The following is a 22,209-nucleotide window of genomic DNA, read 5'->3' on the forward strand; positions in this document are numbered from 1 at the left end:
AAAATCGCGGCGCCTTTTCCTCATTGGCTGACCGCTACCTGGGCATGCAAATTAGAAAAACCCCGGCGGTATAAAAAAGCGATAGGGCGCCAAAGGCGCTCAGGTAGCGGGGCACGATGTCTTTCTCTCTTCCTCAGCCTTGGAGCAGCTCCGGGCGACTCTTCCTCGGGTCCTCGAATGTCTCGGTGCGGGGCAACTCCAGCGGTTCCGACATTCTGTTAAACCGGTTCCGTGCGGCGCTCCCGGCGGCCCGAGTGAGCGTAGCGGCGGCTTCTTCTTTGCTGGGCCCGGGCCGGCAGCAGGAGGCGCTGCAGGGGTTGAACGAGCGCCTGGCCGGCTACCTGCAGCGGGTGCGGGGGCTGGAGGCGGCCAATCGAGCCCTGGAGGAGGAGATCGCCGCCACCCGGTCAAGCAGAGCCGGGAGGGCTGCCCGTAAAGACTGGGAAGCCTGCGAGCAGCCCCTGGCCGCGCTGCGCAAGCAGGTGAGGGGAGAGTTAAACAAAAAACAACAACAGAGCAAATAGGCTGCAATGAAAGAAACGCAGCTGAGGCGAGAACTTTAGGGGAGGCGCCGGAATCTGAGCAAAGGCTCATCTTAAACCGGGTACCCTGAAAGTATTGCCTTGGGGTTCGGTTCCTTTGATTCCAGTTTTCCTTGGAAGTTATGGGGAACGATAGAATAGAATAAAATAGTGTTCGGTTTCTTTGATACCAGTTTCCCTTGAAGTTATGGGGAAAAAAAGAATGGAATGGAGTGGAATGGAATAAGGAATAGAATGGAATAGGGAATAAAATAGAGAATAGAATAGAATAAGGACTAGAATAGAATAGAATAAGGACTAGAATAGGGAATAGAATACAATATCAGCTATACATCTCCACCCCTTGTCCAGTCAGCGAAGCAGTGGAAGTGATGTGCCAGGGCCTGGAGGCTGTTGGGGCCTGGATGGGTGTCAACAAACTCAAACTCAACCCAGACAAGACGGAGTGGCTGTGGGTCTTGCCTCCCAAGGACAATTCCATCTGTCCGTCCATTACCCTGGGGGGGGGGAATTATTGACCCCCCTCAGAGAGGGTCCGCAACTTGGGCGTCCTCCTCGATCCACAGCTTACATTAGAGAAACATCTTTCAGCTGTGGCGAGGGGGGCGTTTGCCCAGGTTCTCCTGGTGCATCAGTTGTGACCCTATCTGGACCGGGAGTCACTGCTCACAGTCACTCATGCCCTCATCACCTCGAGGCTCGACTACTGTAACGCTCTCTACATGGGGCTACCTTTGAAAAGTGTTCGGAAACTTCAGATCGTGCAGAATGCAGCTGCGAGAGCAATCATGGGCTTCCCTAAATATGCCTATGTCACACCAACACTCCGCAGTCTGCATTGGTTGCCGATCAGTTTCCGGTCACAATTCAAAGTGTTGGTTATGACCTATAAAGCCCTTCATGGCACCGGACCAGATTACCTCAGGGACCGCCTTCTGCCGCACGAATCCCAGCGGCCAGTTAGGTCCCACAGAGTGGGTCTTCTCCGGGTCCCGTCAACTAAACAATGCCGCTTGGCGGGACCCAGGAGAAGAGCCTTCTCTGTGGTGGCCCCGACCCTCTGGAACCAACTCCCCCCAGAGATTAGAATTGCCCCCACCCTCCTTGCCTTTCGTAAGCTACTTAAAACCCACCTCTGCCGCCAGGCATGGGGGAATTAAGACTTTTTTCTCCCCCTAGGCCGTTACAACTGTATACATGGTATGTTTGCATGTATGTTTGGTTTTTATATATTAAGGGGTTTTAATTTGCTTTTAGTATTGGATTTTATTGTATATTTTCATGATTGTTGTTAGTCGCCCTGAGTTTTCGGAGAGGGGCGGCATATAAATCCAATAAAACTTGAAACTTGAAACTTGAATATGGGAATAGAATAAGAAATAGAATAGGGAATAGAATAAAGAATATAATAGAATAGGGAACAGTGAATATAATAGAATATAATAGGGAATAGAATAGACTAAGGAATCAAAATAGGTATAGAATAAGGAATAGAAAGGAATAGAATAGAATAAGGAAAAGAAAGAGGAATAGGAATGGAAATAAAAATAGAAATAGGCATAGAAATAGGAAAAGAAAATAGGAATAAGGATAGACATAGGAATAAGAATAGAATAGAATTCTTTATTGGCCAAGTGTGATTGCACACGCAAGGAATTTTTCTTTGGTGCATATGCTCTCAGTGTACATAAAAGAAAAGATACATTTGTCAGGAATCATGAGATACAACACTTAATGATTGTCCTAGGGTACAAATAAGCTATCAGGAAACAATCTATGTTAATATAAATCATAAGGATACAAGCAACAAGTGACAGCCATACGGTCATAAGTGGGAGGAGATGGGTGATAGGAACAATGAGAAGACTAATAGTAATAGTAATGCAATCTTAGTGAATAGTTCGACAGTGGTGAGGGAATTATTTGTTTAGAAGAGTGATGGCGTTGGGAGGAAAAAACTGTTCTTGTGTCTAGATGTCTTGGTGTGCAGTGCCCTTTAGCGTAGTTTTGAGGGTAGGAATTGAAACAATTTATGTCCAGGATGCAAGGGGTCAGTAAATATTTTCACCACCCTCTTTTTGACTAGTGCATATACAGGTTCTCAATGGAAGGGAGGTTGGCAGTATAGATAAATAGAGGAATTAGAGTGATCAAAACAGAATCTTTGATAATGATTGGATTTAGGTCATAAAGCAATGGCCCAAGCCCAGTGGGAGAGAAAGAGGAAGGCAATTAATTATAGCTATTCATTTTACCTCGTTGGTTTTACTTTAGCTTTTCTTCTTAAGCAAATTTGAATATTAGGTGGCATAGGCATATCCAGGGATGGGCTACTGCCCCGACCGGAAGGGGGGGAAGGGGATGCAGTGGGGTACCGAAAATGGAGCTCCATCCCAGAGCACCCAATTTGCACTGAAAGATGTTGAAAGAAAATGCATAATCCATGGCCACAGTGTGGTAGTAAAAATTTTGGTAGCCCTTCACTGAGCATATCCCATTTTACTCTAGTAGTGATAATCTATATCTCTATATAACCACAACATTTATTTATTTATTTGGTTGGATTTCTATGCCACCCTTCTCTGCAGACTCAGGGCAGCTTACAAAAACATACAATAGATGTTAAATAAGTGATAGTGAGTACATGAGCGATGCATACTGCCTTGGGTTGAAAATTCAAAAAATAAAGATACTATCATAATCCTATACATTCTTAGAGCTCTCCCTATTGGATTTCACAGACTTCTTTATCATATTTGTATCCTATGGCAATCATAAAATAGAGTCTTGGTGGCTCATGACACAACAATGATACCTAATAATAAAAATGAAAAGTACAGAAGTGGGTAAATAATCAGATAAATAATCATATTTTAAAGAAATAGTGAATCAGGATTATCTGTGAAATCCAGATGAATCAGAGGAACAAGATGGGCATAAAGGAGTTGCAGGAAATCTCAACTATTTCAGTGTGTTTAAAAATGCCATTGAGTAGCTTATTCTAGCTCAGAGATAGTGAACCTTTTTTGCCTTGAATGCCGAAAGAGCGTGGGTGTGCACTATCGCACATGCACGAGTGCCCATACCCATAATTCAATGCCTGGGGAGAGTGAAAACAGCTTTCCCCACCCCCCCGGAGGTCATCTGGAGGCCGGAAATGGCTTATTTCCCGACTTCTGGTGGGCCCAGTAGGCTCGAGTTTGGCCCTCCCCAGGCTCCAAAGGCTTCACTGAAAAAAGTTAGAATAAACATATTCCAAATTTTATGTCGGAAAGGGAAAAGGGGGAACTGTGTGGGAAACAAATGTTTTGTAAATGATGGGCAGAAAGATATATTGGGAAATGGGCTGCGGAGCTAAAATGGAAAGGTTTAAATTTGATGCACTTTTTTAAAAAGGAATATGAAAAACTTTGGGAAATCTCTAAAGAAGACTTATTTTAAAAAAATTACAAACAGTAACTATGTGGGGGATGATAAAGATGTACCTGCACCAGGGATGGGTTCTATTTACCTTCTCCACCAGTTCGCATTGCATCACACATGCACATCTCCTCATGCAATTTTACATCCGTGCATGGTCCGTGGCATGAATCAGCACAAAACACAGCTGAGGAGCTGATCAGCTGCGCTTTGGGTGAAGGAATAAAGGTAGATAGAAACCGGGGGATAGGTGGGAGGGCCCTTTTACAAGCAGCAGAACAGAACAATACTTAGTTGAAAAAAATGCTAAAAAATTACAAAAAAAGATGGCGGCACCCATGGTCGGTCCAGTTCAGTGATGTCACCAGTGGGTCGCTACTAGTTTAGGCGATCCAGTCCAAACCAGGAGGAACCGACCCCTGATCTCCACACTGAGCTTTAATAGATATTATTTGTCCATCTCAATTATTTGTTTGCAGCAATAGGGAATCTTTTAGTGAATTTATTGTGACTGTGACAAACTGTTGGGTGATCTGCTTCTATACTTTGCAGGAACTGCTCTTATCATCACAGCTCCAGAGAGGAGGGATGAATGGCTTGTTGTTTTTCTTTTAATTCTCATTGGAGGGAACAATGGGATGATTCTTTTTCCAGGTGCCTGAACAAATGCACAGAACAGCAAGGTCATAGGCAGGGGAGCAGGGAGTCAGATTAATTAAGGAGAGTTTTATTATTTCAGGACCTACTGCAGCTTGGGGCAAGGTGGTGATATTTGTTCTTTGCTTGTCTTGTGATTGTCAGATTGGGCTGCTTGGGAAAACACAGGGGAATAGGAGTGGTGTAGGTATAAAACTGCCCTTAGTTGTGACTATGTCCTGTTGCAATCAATAGAAAAGTACTCATGCAAAATACCACACCCTGTTTTCAACCGGATTTTGCTATATACTAATATTTACTTGAATAAACCCCAAACAAGGAAGGAAATTACAGCCCAAGTGAAGGATGATGTTCCATTTTTGCCCAAAACAAACTCTTTACAATTGACTTTCTCTATTTCATTGTAATTTTAAAAAAAGGGTGTGTGTGTGTGTGTGTGTGTGTGTGTGTGTGTGGATCTTGGATTCAGATTCACATTATATCTGGTTGGTAATTACTCATTTGACATCAAGTTGTTCTCAGCTGGTAACCACAGATTTTCTCCATGAGGCTCCATCCCTAAGCTCAAGTCTTCCAATCATTCACCTATCACCATTAGGTGACTGTAAGGGCCCATCCATCTTGTTGCTTGCCATCCTCTTCTCTTACCTTCCACCTTTTCCAGGGTCAAGGGCTTTTCCAGAGAGCTGTGTCTTATGTGGTTAAATAGTTGTTCATAGTTAAAAACATTGTAATCCTATTCTCTCCTACCTTAAAATGCAATTGTTTTAATTTAGTTTAAGGTTACCAAATCTGGGCTGCAATCGAGTGGAGTGGAGTGGAGTGGAGCAGGAGAATGGAATGGAACAGAATTCTTTATTGGCCAAGTGTGATTGGACCACAAGGAATTTGTCTTCAGTGCATAAGCTCTCAATGTACAAAAAACTATAAGTGATAAATCATATTCATCATAAAAGTACATTTGAGTCCGAGTCTTCAGAGAGGGGTGGCATACAAGTAATAATAATAATAATAATAATAATAATAATAATAATAATAATAATAATAATAATAACAACAACAACAACAACATTCATCATAAATCATAAGATGCAACGCTTAGTGACAGTCATAGGACACTAAATAAGCAATCAACATAAATCATACTAGGAAATTAAATAAAACAATATAAATCGTAAAGATATAAGCAACAAAATTATAGTCATGAAGAGAAAAGGAGATGGGTAATAGGAAAGATGAGAAGAAGAATAGTAATACAGTGATCCCCCGCTCGTTGCGAGGGTTCCGTTCCAGGAACCCCCGCAACGAGCGGGTTTTCGCGAAGTAGCGCTGCGGAAGTACAAACACCATCTGCGCATGTGCAGATGGTGTTTTTACTTCCGCAGCGCTAGCGAGGAGCCGAAGATTGAGGACTCAGCTCGGAAGCTGCACGGGTGTTTTAAAAGGTCTCCGCCAGCATGGGGGGCTTCTTAGCACCCCCCCAAACCCGAGTTGGGGGTTCGGGAGGTGGTAGGAAGCCCCCCATGCCGGCGGAGACCTTTTAAAACACCCGTGCAGCTTCCGAGCTGAGTCCTCAAGCCAAGCGCAGAAGTTAGCCATGAATCCCTTTGAATCCCGCCGCTTCTGCTGGATACGGGCGATGGGGGGGCGAGCTGCCACAGCCCCTGGCTTCCGCGCCGCTCGTCCCACCCACCGCCCGTATCCAGCAGAAGCTGCTGGATTCAAAGTGCTGCTGGGAGCCGCAGGCGAAAGGAGCTCGGGCATCGGAGCGCGGCGCCAGGCATTGTTCTCCGGACCCCGCCCGCTCAGCCCCGCGGCGGCCCTTTCCCTCTCCAGGCTGCGGGCGGGGTCCGGAGAACAATGCCCGAGCTCCTTTCGCCTGCGGCTCCCAGCCCACCGCCTGTCTCCTGCTGCCCGGTTTAGCCAGGACACGAGCGGCGAAATGACTTGGAGGAATGTGAAGCTGAAACCGGCCGGTTTCAGCTTCACATTCCTCCAAGTCATTTCGCCGCTCGTGTCCTGGCTAAACCGGGCAGCAGGAGACAGGCTTTGAGTTTTGGCTGCGGGGGGAGAAGTAGGACTTCCCTAACTCCCTCGCCCCGCAGCCAAAACTCAAAGCCTGTCTCCTGCTGCCCGGTTTAGCCAGGACATGAGCGGCGAAATGACTTGGAGGAATGTGAAGGCTCAGCGGATCAAGGCCGGCTCCTCTCGGCCCAAGCGGCTGCCTTCCGTCACTGAGCCTGGCTGGCCCGGAAGATCGTAGCGCGCGTTGGCTGCAGCGGCAAGCTAAGCCAAGCCGGCAGCAATGTCGCCGCCGCTGCAGCCAACGCGCGCTACGATCTTCCGGGCGAGCCCGGCTCAGTGACGGAAGGCAGCCGCTTGGGCCGAGAGGAGCCGGCCTTGATCCGCTGAGCCTGGCTGGCCCGGAAGATCGTAGAGCGCGTTGGCTGCAGCGGCGAGCGAAGCCAAGCCGGCAGCAATGTCGCCACCGGTGCAGCCAACGCGCGCTACGATCTTCCGGGCCAGCCAGGCTCAGCGGATCAAGGCCGGCTCCTCTCGGCCCAAGCGGCTGCCTTCCGTCACTGAGCCTGGCTCGCCCGGAAGATCGTAGCGCGCGTTGGCTGCACCGGCGGCGACATTGCTGCCGGCTTGGCTTCGCTCGCCGCTGCAGCCAACGCGCGCTACGATCTTCCGGGCGAGCCAGGCTCAGTCACGGAAGGCAGCTGCTTGGCCCGGGATGCTGGGCCGAACGGAGCCGGGCTTGAAGATCGCAGCGCGCGTTGGTTGCGGTGGCGAGGGCTTGCAATGGAGGGTGGAGGAAGCGGCCATGGGAGGGCGAGCTGCCTCAGGGAGGAGGATCGGGCGGGACCAGGTGGGGGCTGGAATTTCTCCGCTGGGAAGAAGCGGCCAGGGCGAAGGGTGGGCGAGCGGCGAAGGGCGGGCGAGCGGGTGCTGGGGAGGGCTTCTCGCCCTCCCGCCAGCAAGAGGGGGGAGCGAACGGCGTGGGCAGGCGAAGGGCGGGCGAGCGGCAGCGAGGAGTTTGCGTGGGCGGTGGGGAAACTCCTCGCTGACGCCAGCAAGAGGGGGAAGGCCCAGGGAAGCCGCCCAGCAGCTGATCTCCCGGTTGCCATCTACGCATGCGTGCCCGGCACGCATGCGTAGATGGTATTTTGACTTCCGGGTTGAAAAATCGCGAATTACCCTGTTCGCAATGGTCGGGGACGCAATAACCGGGGGATCACTGTATAGCCTTTCTAACGTAAATAATTTGACAATGTTGTGGGAAATAGTTGTGTCTAATTATGCTGATGTGCAGAGCCCTATAGCAGTGATGACGAACCTTTTTTTCCTTGAGTGTCGAAAGAGCTTGTGCACACTCTATTGCGCATGTGCAAGTACCCACACTCATAATTCAATACCTGGGGAGGAGGAAAACAGTTTCCCCCACTCCCACGGAGGCCCTCTGGAGGCCAGAAACGGCCTGTTTCCCAACTTCTGGTAGGCTCATGTTTTGCCCTCCCCAGGCTCCAAAGGCTTCCCTGGAGCAGAGGGAAAATAAAAATGCCCTACCCCTACCCTGGAGGCTCTCTGGAAGCCAAAAACACCCTCCCAGAACCTCTGTGCGAGCAAACAATCAGCTGGCCGGCACACACATGCACGTTGGAGATGAGCTAGGACAACAGCTCGCATGCCAGCAGATATGGCTCCGCATGTGGCACCCATGCTATAGGTTCACCACCACTGCCCTATAGCATCGTTTTGAGGGTAGAACTTGAAACAATTTATGTCCAGGATGTGAGTGGTCTGTAAATATTTTCACAGCCCTCTTTTTGACTCCTGCAGTATACAGATCCTCAATGGAAGGCAGGTTGGTAGCAATTGTTTTTTCTGCTATTCTGATTATCTGTTGAAGCATAGATTGGTTGCAGAGCAGAGCCAAACCAGACAGTTATAGAGGTGCAGATGACAGACTCAATGATTCCTCTGTAGAACTGTATCAGCAGCTACTTGGGCAGTCTGAGCTTTCTGAGTTGGCGCAGAAAGAACATTCTTTGCTGTGTTTCTTTTATGACATTTTTGATGTTAGGTGTCCATTTTAAGTCTTGAGATATTATAGAATCTAGAAACGTGAATGTCTCTACTTTTGATACTGTGTTGTCTAGTATTGTAAGAGGTCTGGATGATAAAGTCTGGGTGATAAAACAACAACAAAGCCTTGGCTTCATTTACTGGTTAACTAGATTTTTGCAGTTTGGATCTAGTAGTCTTAAATCCAAATTGCTAGTTTTGAAAATCAATGATTTTTACCATTGCAAATTTGTTTCCTGGAAAATTATTGGATTGTTTTTCATTCTTTGGAAGAATGCAGATTTCTGCTCAACTGGTGTTTAGACTATTGTTATAATGTCAAGACTGATAGGTGCTGAAACACGTAGCAGCTAGTTTGCATCAATGGCAGACATTCCTATTTTTTCCAAAAAACAATGCTGAATGACCAATATTTCATGAGCCAATTATTGCTAGTCTGCCACAGCTAGTTTGCCACAAACGTCTCCAATGGTCAGACCAGTCATAGAAACATAGAAACATAGAAGTCTGACGGCAGAAAAAGACCTCCTGGTCCATCTAGTCTGCCCTTATACTATTTTCTGTATTTTATCTTAGGATGGATATATGTTTATCCCAGGCATGTTTAAATTCAGTTACTGTGGATTTATCTACCACGTCTGCTGGAAGTTTGTTCCAAGGATCTACTACTCTTTCAGTAAAATAATATTTTCTCATGTTGCTTTTGATCTTTCCCCCAACTAACTTCAGATTGTGTCCCCTTGTTCTTGTGTTCACTTTCCTATTTAAAACACTTCCCTCCTGGACCTTATTTAACCCTTTAATATATTTAAATGTTTCGATCATGTCCCCCCTTTTCCTTCTGTCCTCCAGACTATACAGATTGAGTTCATTAAGTCTTTCCTGATACGTTTTATGCTTAAGACCTTCCACCATTCTTGTAGCCCGTCTTTGGACCCGTTCAATTTTGTCAATATCTTTTTGTAGGTGAGGTCCTGTTTAACTTTATTAATTCTGTTCCTCTAATTCAGGTAGGTCAGATTCAGCCTGCAAGGTGCTTGGATCTGACCCTCAGGCCCCCAAAACAGCAAAGGGCCAGTCCTTGGTGCCTCTGCTAGCGAAACCAGAGCTTGGCAGGGCTCCAAGAGCCTTTCCCAGGCTCCATTTTCAGCTGTGACGACCTTTTATAATCCTTTGCCAGCGAAAACAGAGCCTGGACAGGTGCACATGGCCTCCCCAAGCTCTGTTTTCACTGGCAGGAGGCTGTTGCAATCAAAAACAGCCTCAATGAGGGATGTGAGCTGGCCATTCCCAACTGCCCACCTGAGGTCAAACACAACCATGACGTGGCCCTCAATGAAATCGAATTTGACACCCTTGCTCTAGTTTTAAATCAAGACAAGTTGTTTCTTATAAGAATCACAAAAATGCTAACATAATGGCTTCCTGTGTGTTTAGAATACAAATTAGCAATGTGTTAAAACTTTATTCACATTTCTACCTCACCCTAAGTGACTCTGGGAAGTTTACAATAAAGGAAATAAAATTGTCACGTAAATCTGTTAAAATGTAAACTATTATTATTATTTTTTAAATTATTTATTAGACTTGTATGCCGCCCCTCTCCGAAGACCAAGGCCATACAAAATATATGGCCTTGGGCAAGTTGTTTCTTATAAGAATCACAAAAATGCTAACATAATGGCTTCCTGTGTGTTTAGAATACAAATCAGCAATGTGTTAAAACTTTATTCACATTTCTACCTCACCCTAAGTGACTCTGGGAAGTTTACAATAGAGGAAATAAAATTGTCACGTAAATCTGTTAAAATGTAAACTATTATTATTATTTTTTAAATTATTTATTAGACTTGTATGCCGCCCCTCTCCGAAGACCAAGGCCATACAAAATATATGGCCTTGGGCAAATGAGAAAAAATGAATAAGAATATGTGAAAAATTTACCATGAACTATAGAAAACCAAATCCAAGAGGAAGGAAGGAAGAAAAAGTTCATAATACACATTCAGGCTAAATCTAGTAAAATAACAATTGGCTCAATTTATGCTCTAAATGATGACAGAAAAACCAAGGATTTTTTAAAATTACTTATTCAAAATGCAAGGGAAATATCTTGATTTTTGAAAATGTAAATTATCCTGCCTCCAGCTTTATCTTCATCCAACTTTATCCAAAAGATACAATTTTTTGGGATAAATAGTTTCTCCAAATGTCTTAGATATGTGATTGTTTTGTGTCTTGGATGTGGAGAGATAAATATCTGATAATGAGCAAGTTCACTTATTATTCAGATCATAATGAATTAAAGAATGAATGAAATGAATAAAATAATCAAATAAGTAATAAGCCATTGAACAGCCCCAAGCTGCCAATAGAGGCTGCTGTTTGGCCAATATTGAAGCCCTGCCCTTTGCATGAAGCTCAGGCCTAATGATCTACTGCCTGCCCATCTATTCCTATATTTTAATTTCAAGAGTTAGAATAAATTTTCAGTGAGAATTCAATTTATTAGTTTACAATCTCACTTGGTGATTTAACTACAGCACCTGAAATTAATTCTTAGCTCAAAGCTTAGCCGTGCTTCATAGTCTTTACAGTGAAATTTCAAATTATTCATAATTCATTAATGATATACTGTATTAGAAACTGTAACATTCATGATATTTTTAGATCCCTTGTGTGCTAATATGTATTTTACTTATTCTTTTTATGGGTCATTTGTTTCTGTTTGCTTATACATTTTCTTGAAAATGTCTATATAAATAAGTACATGAAACTTTTCTCTGACAACCACTTTCATACAGGTTTTTTTTTTTTTTGCAACAACGACGTTTAAAGCTTGGGAATCTGGAACAGCAGGCCTGATTTAATATGCTATGAGACATGATCCAGTCGAGATACTATAAGCCTGTAGGATAAAGTTAATTAATGTAGGAGAACATTTTGAATGCTTGAATTATTGATATCTTACCAGCTAGGTTACTTATCAACCAGATGGCATTTCAAAAGTGACTCACTCTGGTCAATATAACAGTTATTCCTCCCTCGATTTTAATAACCCAGGACATGCAGATCAAAACAAAGATATTAGTTTGCTTTGCAAATATTTCAGATTATTTGGACAGCAACCCAGATCCAGCTGGTTTCAGCAGGAGTTAAGAAAATGAGACTGGCTTGGAGAATGGCAAAGTCACTATAGTCTGTTAAATCAACCTGACATTTTGAACTACCTAACGCCATTTTGTTGAACCTGGGTTGGCAAGAATTTCCTAAGGTTTTTTTCCATTCTTATCTGAGGATCCATGAAATGAACTTGAATGTATGTTACACACTTCTTTGAAAATAAGAAAAAAAAAGGTTTGACAAATTGCAAGGCTAGTTTTAGTGCAACTGTAGTCCAAACACATCAGAATTTGTTTGCTATGTAACTCTTCTGAAGACTTTCTAAAATGAAGGAAGTCAAGTAATATACAAGTTTCCCATTGCTATTCCCACAAAAATTATTATGTTCAGGTGTTTGAATTCAGTATTCTAACAAATACACCACTGACTTCAAAGACACTTGTGCATCTTCTGATGAAAGAAAAATCATTGACTGTACTTTACAGGTTAGACCCTGGCCCTTAAATATGACATATGTATGTCATTATTCAAGCTATAACTTGCAATTTTATTAGAATTCCATACACCACAGTTTTAAGTAAAACAATGTTGTTATAGCAGTGGTTCACAATGTAGGACCAACACCCGACAGGGGGCCAATTTGATTTTTAATGGGGGCAATTGGAACCTTGTTTAAACCATGTTAATGGCCTTTTAGGCTTCTTCCATGTGAGTAGGAATTCACTTTGTCAATAGTAAGAATTATTGTTGGCCTTCTTCAGGTCCCGTCAGCTAAGCAATGCTGACTGGCAGGGCCTAGGGCAGGGGTCGGGAACCTATGGCTCGCGAGCCAGATATGGCTCTTTTGATGGCCGTATCTGGCTCGCAGACAGGGCTCCTAGCACTGAGCTCCCGCTCGCAGCTGTCCCCTGGCTCCTGCTCGATGCCACGGTTTTCGGCGCTGTCCTGCTGGGCCCCAAAGACGGAAGGCAGGAAGAAGGAGAGCTCCATTCTTCTCGCCTTTTTCCCGCCTTCCGTCTTTGGGGCACAGCAGGACAGCGCCGAAAACCGCGGCATCGAGCAGAAGCCGGGGGACAGCTGCGAGCGGGAGCCCCAGGAGGGAAGTACCGGCAGCGCCCCGCCCAGCTGAAGCTTCACTGGCGGCGGCGGCAAATGTCCTTTGTGGCCCGGTGGGGGGGGGGGGCTGCAGCGGCCGAAGGCAGTCGCAGGGAGATGGCGGCGGCGAGAGGGAGCTCCAGCTGGGCTGGGGGTTCGGGGGGGCCATGAACGCCGCCCGGAGCCAATGGCTTCTTTTGGGCTTACTTGAATTCCTGTTGCTGGTAAGCGCGCGCGGGTGGCCGGGTGGGAAGGGCGAGGCGCGAGGGGGAGGCAAGTGGAGAAGCGGAGAGAGAGAGAAGTGGACCAAAAGAAAGAAAAGGGAAAGAGAGGGAGGGAAAGAGAAATGGAGAGGAAGGAAGGAGGGAGGGAGGGGAGGGAGGGAGAGAAGGAAGGAAGAGAAAGGAGGGTAGAAAGAGAGGGAGAGAGAGAGGAGAGAGAAAGGAAGAGGAGAGATAGAAAGGAAGAGAGAGAAAGAAAGAGGGATAGAAAGAGAGAGAGAGTGAGAGATGCTCAGTGAGCCTTTCTTTGAAGTTGCCTTTCTTTCTTTCTTTCTTTCTTTCTCTTTCTCTCTTGCTCTCTTGCTCTTTCATTCTTTTTTCTTTCTCTTGCTTTCTTTCTTTCTCTTTCTTTCTCTCCTTCCTTCCCTCCTTCCATTTCTTTCATTCCCCCTCTCTATTTTTATTTCTCTTTCATTCTTTCTTTCTCTCTTTCTTGCTTTCTTTCTTGCTCTTTTTCTTTCTCTCTTTTACCTTCCCTTCCTCTATTTCTTCTTTTCTTTCTCCTTCCTACCTTCTTCCCTCCCTCCCTTCCTTCAGTCCTTCCTCTCTTACTCTCCCCTTTCATAAGTTTCCTTGCTTCCTTCCTCTGTTCCTGTCCCTTCCCCCTTTCTTTCTTTCTTTCTTTCCTTCCTTCCTTCCCTCCCTCCATTTCTTGCTTTCCTTCTCCTTCCTCCCTTGTTTCCTCCCTCATTCCCTTCTTTCACTCCTTCTTCTCTTACTCTCCCCTTTCACACCTTTCCTTGCTTTCTTTGCACCCTTCCTCTGTTCCTGTCCCTTCCCTCTTTCCTTCCTTCCTTCCCACCCTCCGTCCATTCATTCACCCATTCCTCTCTTGATCGCCCCTTTTACCATTCCTTCCTTCCTTCCTTCCGATGTGGGCCTGGGCCAGCAGAGTAGTTTGCTTTTGCACCCCGTCTCGAGCTCCCTTGGTGCCAACCCGGCCCTCCCCACTTCAGAGAGAAGGGGGAGAAAGAGAGAGAGAGAAAGAGAAAGAGAGAGATAAAAAGAGAAAGATAGAGGGAGGGAGAGAAAGAGATAGAAAGAGACAAAGAGAGGGGGAGAGAAAGAGAGAGAGAAAGAAAGAGAGAAAGGGAGATACGTACGGCTCTCGCTGAATTATATTTCAAAATATGTGGCGTTTACGGCTCTCTTAGCCAAAAAGGTTCCTGACCCCTGGCCTAGGGGAAGAGCCTTCTCTGTGGTTGCCCTGGCCCTCTGGAACCAACTCCCTCCAGAGATCTGCACCGCCCCCATCCTCTTGGCATTTTGTAAGGTTTTAAAAATTTATCTTTGCCTGCAGGCCTAGCACCATTAAGCTTAATATCTTGCTCCGGTTGAGAATATGACTGTTTGATCGTAGTTAGAATAATTGTGAATGCCTGGGGTTTTTATATCTTGGGGTTTTAATATTGGTTTTAGGTTGAGTTTTTTCTGCTGTATTTTGTATTGTATTTTATTTGTAAGTCACGCTGAGTCTGCGGAGAAGGGCGGCATAGAAATCCAAATAAATAAATAAATAAAATATATGTCATGGGTGGGAATCAGAGATTTTAGAGATACTTAGTTGGGGCATGGCCAATAAAAAGTTGGGAACCATTGTTCTATTGTCTCACAATTCATACAAATGAAAAATCAGGCTTAAACCAACTATTTTTTTTAAAAGGAAGGAACAAATAAACCAGCTATTTATTTGAACAGATCTAAAACATGAGAAGAGTGTTCTTTATCTGGAGCTACAACTAAGTGAATGCACTGCCCCTGTTTTTACATAAGTTGTGCCAGGATGTTATTTTTTTAAGAGTTCTGTCTCCTCTATGACAGGTTGAAGAGCTGAATATGGAGAATGTCAGGCTGCTTCTGCAAATTGATAATGCCAGGCTGGCAACAGATGACTTTAAGCACAAGTAAGCAATAATGTTCTAGTACCTTTGTTTACATTGTCAGCGAGTGCTGTATCACACATGGCTGCCTATATATATATTCATCATGGCCTCTTTTTGTAATCTCTTACTCTAAATTATATTTGATTTTCCCACGCCAACATTCTTATCTGTGCAGTCCAGCAATAAACATGTATTTTGGCTTTAAATTGGAATCCGCTCTGGATTCATGTTTAAATCAAGGTTAGGCTAAACTCTTGGAGGTCAAGGGCTACATTTAATAATTTGGGGAGGGGGAATCATTTGTATTTTAAATTGCAGGAAACTCTGCGTTGACTGAAAAGGACTTGGTTGCAGAATAAAGACCTTTGCAGAGCTGATTCAATTCTTCAGAAGTCTGAATTATAGGGTGCTAGTCTTGTCCCTAAAATAGTTTATTCAGCATCTCAAGAAGTTGCAGTTCCATTACTTAAATGTACCGGTACATTAGCTGCCAACTTGGCAGGAAAAAATGAGATACTCTACTTTGTAAATATATAAATATAGTTGTCTACAGCCTTTTCTTCAGATCTGTAGTAATAATTTATGTTTAAAAAAGACGTGAGTCTACATTGCCATGCTCTTCACCCGGAATGAACTAACTAATGAACCTTGTATCTCATTCGGATTTCTGACCTCCCATTCTAGGTTGGATGTAGAACAGGCTGCATGTGACGCTGTCCAGAAAGACACGCAAGGATTGCGCAAAATCATAGATGACACCAACTTCCTTCGTTTGAAGCTAGATGGGGACCTGGAATCCCTGGGAGAGGAACTAGCTCACTTGCGCAAAAGCCACAAGGAAGTAAGCCCTATGTTTGCACTTCCACTTTCAAAAGACAACTGTCTGTCTCCAGCCCATGTGTCCATCCAGCATCCATGACCTCTTAAGAAATGTCAGAGTTTTTCTCTTAAAAACAAGATAGTTTTTCTATCCAACTAGAATTCAAGAACAAAAGAAATGGAGGCCATTGTGAACATAAAAGACCCTGCATTTATTTCAATAAATTTATTGCATAATACACAGGCTGGTTCCAATAGGTCAGTGTTTCCCAAACTTTTGACATGTGTACCCCTTCTATAATTTTCGTAACACTTAGTACCCCCTTGTAAAAAAAAAGTATGTATTTTAAAAACAATCAAAATATTTTTATTTTTTATTTTTTTGGTACATACACAAAATAAAAAAAAAAAAAGAAAATAAAATTATTCATAATAAAATATAAATAAAAGTTATATTATAAATAACATTTATTTGGATCAATGAGAAGGATGAAATTGTTTGTGCTGAGATGACAGATTGTCATAATTTGGTTTCCTGGTTGTTAATTTTAATCTGAGATGCGGTTCCACGTCCAACAGTCTGTTCCTTTTTTCAACTTAATGTCTAGCAATGCTGAAAAAGCAACTTCACATAATTATGAAGTTGGAAAAGGCAAGATGTATTTCAGAACTTTTTCTGAATGTGTACCCCCACCAAATTCTTCCCGTACCCCTGGGGCTACATACCACACTTTGGGATACACTGCAGTAGGTGATAGGAATTTGGATGTGATTTTGGAAGCTGCTTATTCCACTTCTGTCCACTGCAGGAGGTGGAGGCTCTAACTGCTCTGGTTGCCAACTCTGATGTAACAGTTCAAGTAGACTACCCACAGAAGCATGACCTGAGTGAGACTATTGCTGAGATACGCAACCAGTATGAGCAAGTGGCTGAGCAGAATCGTGCCGATACCCAGGACTGGTACAGAACCAAGGTGAGAACTGGCAGAAAGTGGTTAAAAGAAACAAAGGCTGGGGGTGGGTGGGTGTTAAACGTCCTCCTACCCAATTTCTGCTGTCCCTGGCTCTTGCAGGCTGACTCCATGTCCCAAGAAGCCAGCATGAACACTCAAGCCCTTGAGCAGGCCAGGAGTGAATTGTCAGACCTTCGCCGACAGTTGCAAAGCCTGGAGATTGAACGGCAGACTCTCCAGAAAATGGTAAGGGACGCTCTCTTCCCTTTTGGTCTCTGTAACAGTGATAGATCCTGTTTGGAAAAGCCACTTTTCCTTCCAGAATAATAAATAACTTGGTTATTTAACTAAAGTTAGTTATTTAACTTTGAGCGTTAGAACTCTGTACAAGTTGTTGAGCTTTGTTTAAAAGAATAACAGGATTGGGAGGGATCTTAGCGGTCTTCTAGTCCAGTGTTTCCCAACCTTGGCCACTTGAAGAAATCTGGACTTCAACTCCCAGAATTCCCCAGCCAGCAAATGCTGGCTGGGGAATTCTTGGAGTTAAAGTCCAGATATCTTCAAGTGGCCAAGGTTGGGAAATACTGTTCTAGTCCAACCCTTTGCTCAGGCAGGAAACCTTATACCATTTTAGACAAATGAAATTAGGCTGCGATTGTGGATCCGTAAAACCAAGATACATCTTGAGAAAATCAACAGAGTTGATCTTATTTTCACTTTGTGACAGGAACATCATCATACTGAGAATGATTCAATTTTGAATCCTTGTGGTCTTAACTCATTGCACACCTGTGTCATTTTTGACCATCATCTGTTTTGTATCAAATTATTTCTGGCTCAGTTGCAGCACCAGTATGCAGCAGCTATTGCTGCCAAAAAAAACCCAACCCCCTAATAAAATCCTTGGTCGTGATGGAGCTGGCACAGAATCAAAATCACGTGAAGTATCAGTACCATTTTATAAATCCATACTCTATCCAGTTTTGGTCGCCACAATATAAATATTGAGACTCTGGAAAAGGTGCAAAAAAGAACAACTAAGTTGATATTAAAGGCCTCGAGACAAAAATCATAACAGTTGCAGGAACTGTTGCAGGCCAATCAAGAGAAAAGGACTAGGGGTGACATGATAGCAATATTTCAGGAACTGTCAGAAAGAAAGGGGTAGGTGCATGGTGTCAACTTATTTTCTAAAGCAGTATTTCCCAACCTTGGCAACTTGAAGATATCTGGACTTCAACTCCCAGAATTCCCCAGCCAGCATTCACTGGCTGGGGAATTCTGGGAGTTGAAGTCCAGATATCTTCAAGTTGCCAAGGTTGGGAAACACTGTTCTAAAGCACCAGAAGGCAAGATGAGAAACCATGTATGGAAACTACCATACTCAAGGAGAGAAACAACCTGAAATTAAGGAGGAATTTCTTAACGGTGAGGACAATTAACCAGTGAGAACAGCTCACCTTCAGACGTTGTAGGTGCTTCATCCCTGGAGGTTTTTAAGAAAAGAAAGCACCTGTCTGAAATGGTATAGGGCCGTGATGGTGAACCTATGGTATGCGTGCCACAAGTGGCACACGGAGCCATATCAGTGGGCATACAAGCCTAGGTCCAGCGTGCATGTGTGTGCCGGCCAGCTGATTTTCAGGCCTTCTGGGCCCACTGGGAGTCAGGAAACAGCCTGTTTTCAGCCTCCAGAGGGGATGGGGAAGGCCCATTTTTTTACTCTCCTCAAGCTTCAGAGCCTTTCTAGGAACCTGGGGAAAGCGAAAAGAGCCTCCCCCCCCCAAAGGTCCTCCCAACTTGAAGAAATGGACCATTTCTGGCCTCCGGAGGACCTTGGGGACAGGGTGGGGGAAGACCGTTTTCATCCTCTCCAGGCTCCTAGAAAGGCTCTGGAGCCTGAGAAAAGCCAAAAAATTGAATTTCCGGTTCAACTGGAAGTCAGCAAATGTAAGGTTTCCAGTCTCCAGAGGATCTCCGGGATGTGGGGGAAAGGCCATTTTTGCCCTCCCCAGGCTCCTAGAAAGGCTCTGAAGTCTGGGGAGAGCACAAAACAGGTGGGCCATCGTGTACTGGGGGGAGGGAGGAGGGTTGCACACGCATGCACACACGCATGCACCCAAAAAGAAGATTATGGAAATGGATTTATGCATGTAGTAGAAGGTAGGATGCGATAATCTCTCAGGATTTTGTACCAGAGTAATCCAAGGGTTACTTTCCAGAGTAAGAGTAAATAGAATTAAATAGAATTGGGTATAGGCATACACACTCCCCCTTTTTGGCACACGAACCAAAAATGATTCACCATCACTGGTATAGTGGCTCCTTGCACTAAAATTTAAAAAACAACCAGATAATGAAAGCCTATGGATATTCTGCTTCTATATTTGCAGAGAATCATTATCTTACCAGGGGGCCCATGGCTCCAATTGCCCTTACTGATCTTTCTAAGAGGAATGCAGTTTTAGACCCCTCTGTAGAAAAAATTTCGGTGGGTAGGTGGGAAAGATTTGCATACAACCAGTCATATGCCCCCAAGTTTAGACATGGGTTTGTGCATATATAGTTGTTTAGATTCAAAGGCCTTGCATTTTTCAGCTCTAGATTAATACAAAGTCCTCTATGATACAGGTGGATGCTCTGGAGAACACCCTGAAAAACACAGAAGATCACTATCTCAGTGGCCTGGCCAATCTGAACCAAGTTATAGCTAATCTGCAAGAGGACCTGGTAGCCTGTCGGGCTGATCTGGAGACCCAGTCCCGAGACTATGAAACACTTCTGGACCTCAAGACAAAGCTAGAGAATGAGATTGAACACTACCGTGTTTTGATTGAGGGTGTCATAGACAGGTGATAATGGGATGTGTCTCTTTCCTCCTACTCATCTTTCTTGGGTCCAAACCCAAATTCTTCTAGGTCCACAGAAAGTTGTACAAAACTGCAGCCAAGGGTTGATCCCAGATTATTTTCAAATATTAGCCATGAAATGGAGTAACTACCTTCATAACATAGGAACAATGATAGCTATAAAGTGAGTCCTCAAAAACATTTGTTTTGATATTGTTGTGATATAAGACATTAGCTTACTCAAAGGAAAAACTACAAAAATATTTTGGTTATCCAAATGTAGGCTATGTGTACTTCTCCACTTACAGATAACAATAGGGCAGAAAGTACTGTCAGGGTAGAAATTTCAAAAATCAGAAAATTCAAATCAGTGAGAGACATCAATTCTTCATTGCTCTTAATGTAGCAATTGAAAGCTGTAAAGATACTTAACGTAAACCTCTCTGCTTCCCTATTCAGATATAAACCAATTTTTCTACAACTGAAGCTATTATTTTTTCCATTTGTATTTAAGGTTGCAGCCAAGTATATGGTTAAAACAAGTGCTCTGTAACTTAACTATTCTCTAATCAGATCAGATATGAAGGATAGAAAACCATTCAACCGATGAGTAGAATACATGTTCAGATACAGAGAAAGATTGTGTATTTTAGAATGGCACAGATAAAAAAAATAATCTCATCAGTCTTTCTTTCCCAAACTTGAGAATGAAGCGAATGAAGTGAATTCTATTCTATTGATTGTTCTAAGAATCTTGAACGATTAAATTGTGTCCACCTTGTGAAGTCAAGAATGAAGAGTTTTGTCAATTATTCTAAATTTCTTAAATAGCACCTAGAAAATATTCTGTCCTCACAATGGTAGCAGGTGTTTGTAGAACCTGATCTCATGGGTATTGTGACGCAGGGATAAGCAAATATGAAGTACGCCAAGTAAGCAAAATGGTCTGAAGACAAAGCACACATCATTTGCCATGTTTTGTATTTGCAGAGGGGATGTGTTGAGCTCAGGAAAAGCAGGTAAGTAGCAGTGGAGGCATTAGTACACAAAGCTATCTGCTTCTGGCATCTGCTATTTGTCATTCTCGTGGTCCATTCTCCTGAGCTTTGGTGCTGCTTTCCACAGCCATCATTTTAAAAAGGCAGAGGCTAAAGATTGTTGGATTGAATCTGTTCAAGTCCACCGGGACTGTAAGCATTTGCTCTTGCCAGAAAAAACAGCAGCACTACTTTTAGGAAGTCAAAGATTGATATGCATAGGCTCACAAAATCAATGAGGCCAATGCATTTGATAGCAGCTTCCTTCTGAGAAGAGGTGCGTGCAGCCTTCATATAAATATAGAAAGATTAACAAAGCACTCTTGGTTGTTTTTAAATGTGAATTTCAAAGTCAACATTGATTCTTTTAGATACCCAAGACAGCACACACAGAATTTCCTATTGGTTGTTCATTCGGTTAGCAAATTTAGCTTTAAAGGAACTACATCACCTGGTTTAGATAACAGGCCTGTACTTTACAGTTGTTCTCCCTAGTCTGTAATTCTTATCTGCTCCTTATGGCCTTCTTTCCAATCACCTTCCCCATATGCCTCAAGAAATTCTAATTAATGGGAAAGGATGCGGATATGCAGTATACAAGTTTTAGGGAAACCTAAGAGTACAAATGAAAGAGGGTGATCAGTGTAAGAGGAATTTGCTATCCCTTTCCCCTGCATGCTGTCTTTCCAGCATCCATGCAAATATTACTATTCCCAGGTGTGCTAAACCTTTGGGAGGTGACTCATGCTGCTGCTACTGCTACAACTGCTGACTTATAAAAATACTATACTAGTTTAGTCCCAGTTCAAACATGGTCTGTCTCTAATCAATTAATATTTTTCTACTTTCTGCAGAGATCAGGAGCCAAAGAATTAAAAAGGTGGTGATCATTACACACAAAATTGTGAACGGACAAGATGTGACCCAGAAATCTGAAGAAATAACTCAATAGGACTTCCTAATACTTTACTATCAACAATGTTTTTCTGTTGACTAAAATAACAATGAGCAATTCAATATCCTAACTGAGTCATGTTAAGTTTTAATTAAAATATTATTTATAATAGAGATTGAAGGTTACTTAAATGATATACCATATTGCTACTGATATTGTGCTGTTTATCTCTTCTGCTATTCACATTTTTTGAAAATATGGGCATAATTCCTATGTATTTGAAAGGAGTGAAACAGGCAAGTCCATATATATATCCTCTAAAGACACAAAGCAATTCAAGTGCTTCAATGTAATTTTTTTTACAGTTAGTACAAATTGATAATTTTCTATTGTACTGTACTGTTGTATTGTACTCAAAACACAATATAAACCTGAATTACAAATAAAAGACATCTTATTTGCTATAATAGCATTTCACATCTTTTATGTGTATGAACTCTTTGGTCCAAACTCACCAGATTTTTTCTTCTTTCCAACCTATTTATCTCTTGAGGGCATGTATTAAA

General features: G+C 43.4%; 1 protein-coding gene across 2 annotated transcripts; it reads left to right on the top strand.

The window, feature by feature from the left end:
• The first annotated feature begins 67 nt into the window (after window positions 1-67).
• On the top strand, window positions 68-22,110 carry LOC139154761 (keratin, type I cytoskeletal 18-like). 2 transcript variants are annotated; one of them, XM_070729720.1, is made up of 8 exons: window positions 97-482; window positions 15,029-15,111; window positions 15,775-15,931; window positions 16,719-16,883; window positions 16,983-17,108; window positions 19,494-19,714; window positions 20,702-20,730; window positions 21,603-22,110. In XM_070729720.1, the coding sequence occupies exons 1-8, from the start codon at window positions 117-119 to the stop codon at window positions 21,698-21,700; spliced, it is 1,245 nt and encodes a 414-aa protein (XP_070585821.1). In that variant the 5' UTR covers window positions 97-116; the 3' UTR covers window positions 21,701-22,110. The 2 variants fall into 2 exon arrangements, with proteins under 2 accessions (XP_070585831.1, XP_070585821.1); XM_070729730.1 differs by lacking the exon at window positions 20,702-20,730 and having other exon boundaries at window positions 68-482.
• The last annotated feature ends 99 nt before the right edge of the window (window positions 22,111-22,209 follow it).

This window comes from Erythrolamprus reginae, chromosome 1 (assembly GCF_031021105.1).
Source record: "Erythrolamprus reginae isolate rEryReg1 chromosome 1, rEryReg1.hap1, whole genome shotgun sequence".
In the NCBI taxonomy this organism is placed as follows: domain Eukaryota; kingdom Metazoa; phylum Chordata; class Lepidosauria; order Squamata; family Dipsadidae; genus Erythrolamprus; species Erythrolamprus reginae.

Excerpts from the sequence above, each read along its gene's own strand:
- LOC139154761 (XM_070729720.1), top strand. The coding sequence starts at position 117 with ATGTCTTTCTCTCTTCCTCAGCCTTGGAGCAGCTCCGGGCGACTCTTC. Across the intron at positions 15,112-15,774 it reads ACAGATGACTTTAAGCACAA|GTTGGATGTAGAACAGGCTG; the intron begins GTAAGCAATAAT and ends CTCCCATTCTAG. Across the intron at positions 15,932-16,718 it reads TGCGCAAAAGCCACAAGGAA|GAGGTGGAGGCTCTAACTGC; the intron begins GTAAGCCCTATG and ends TGTCCACTGCAG.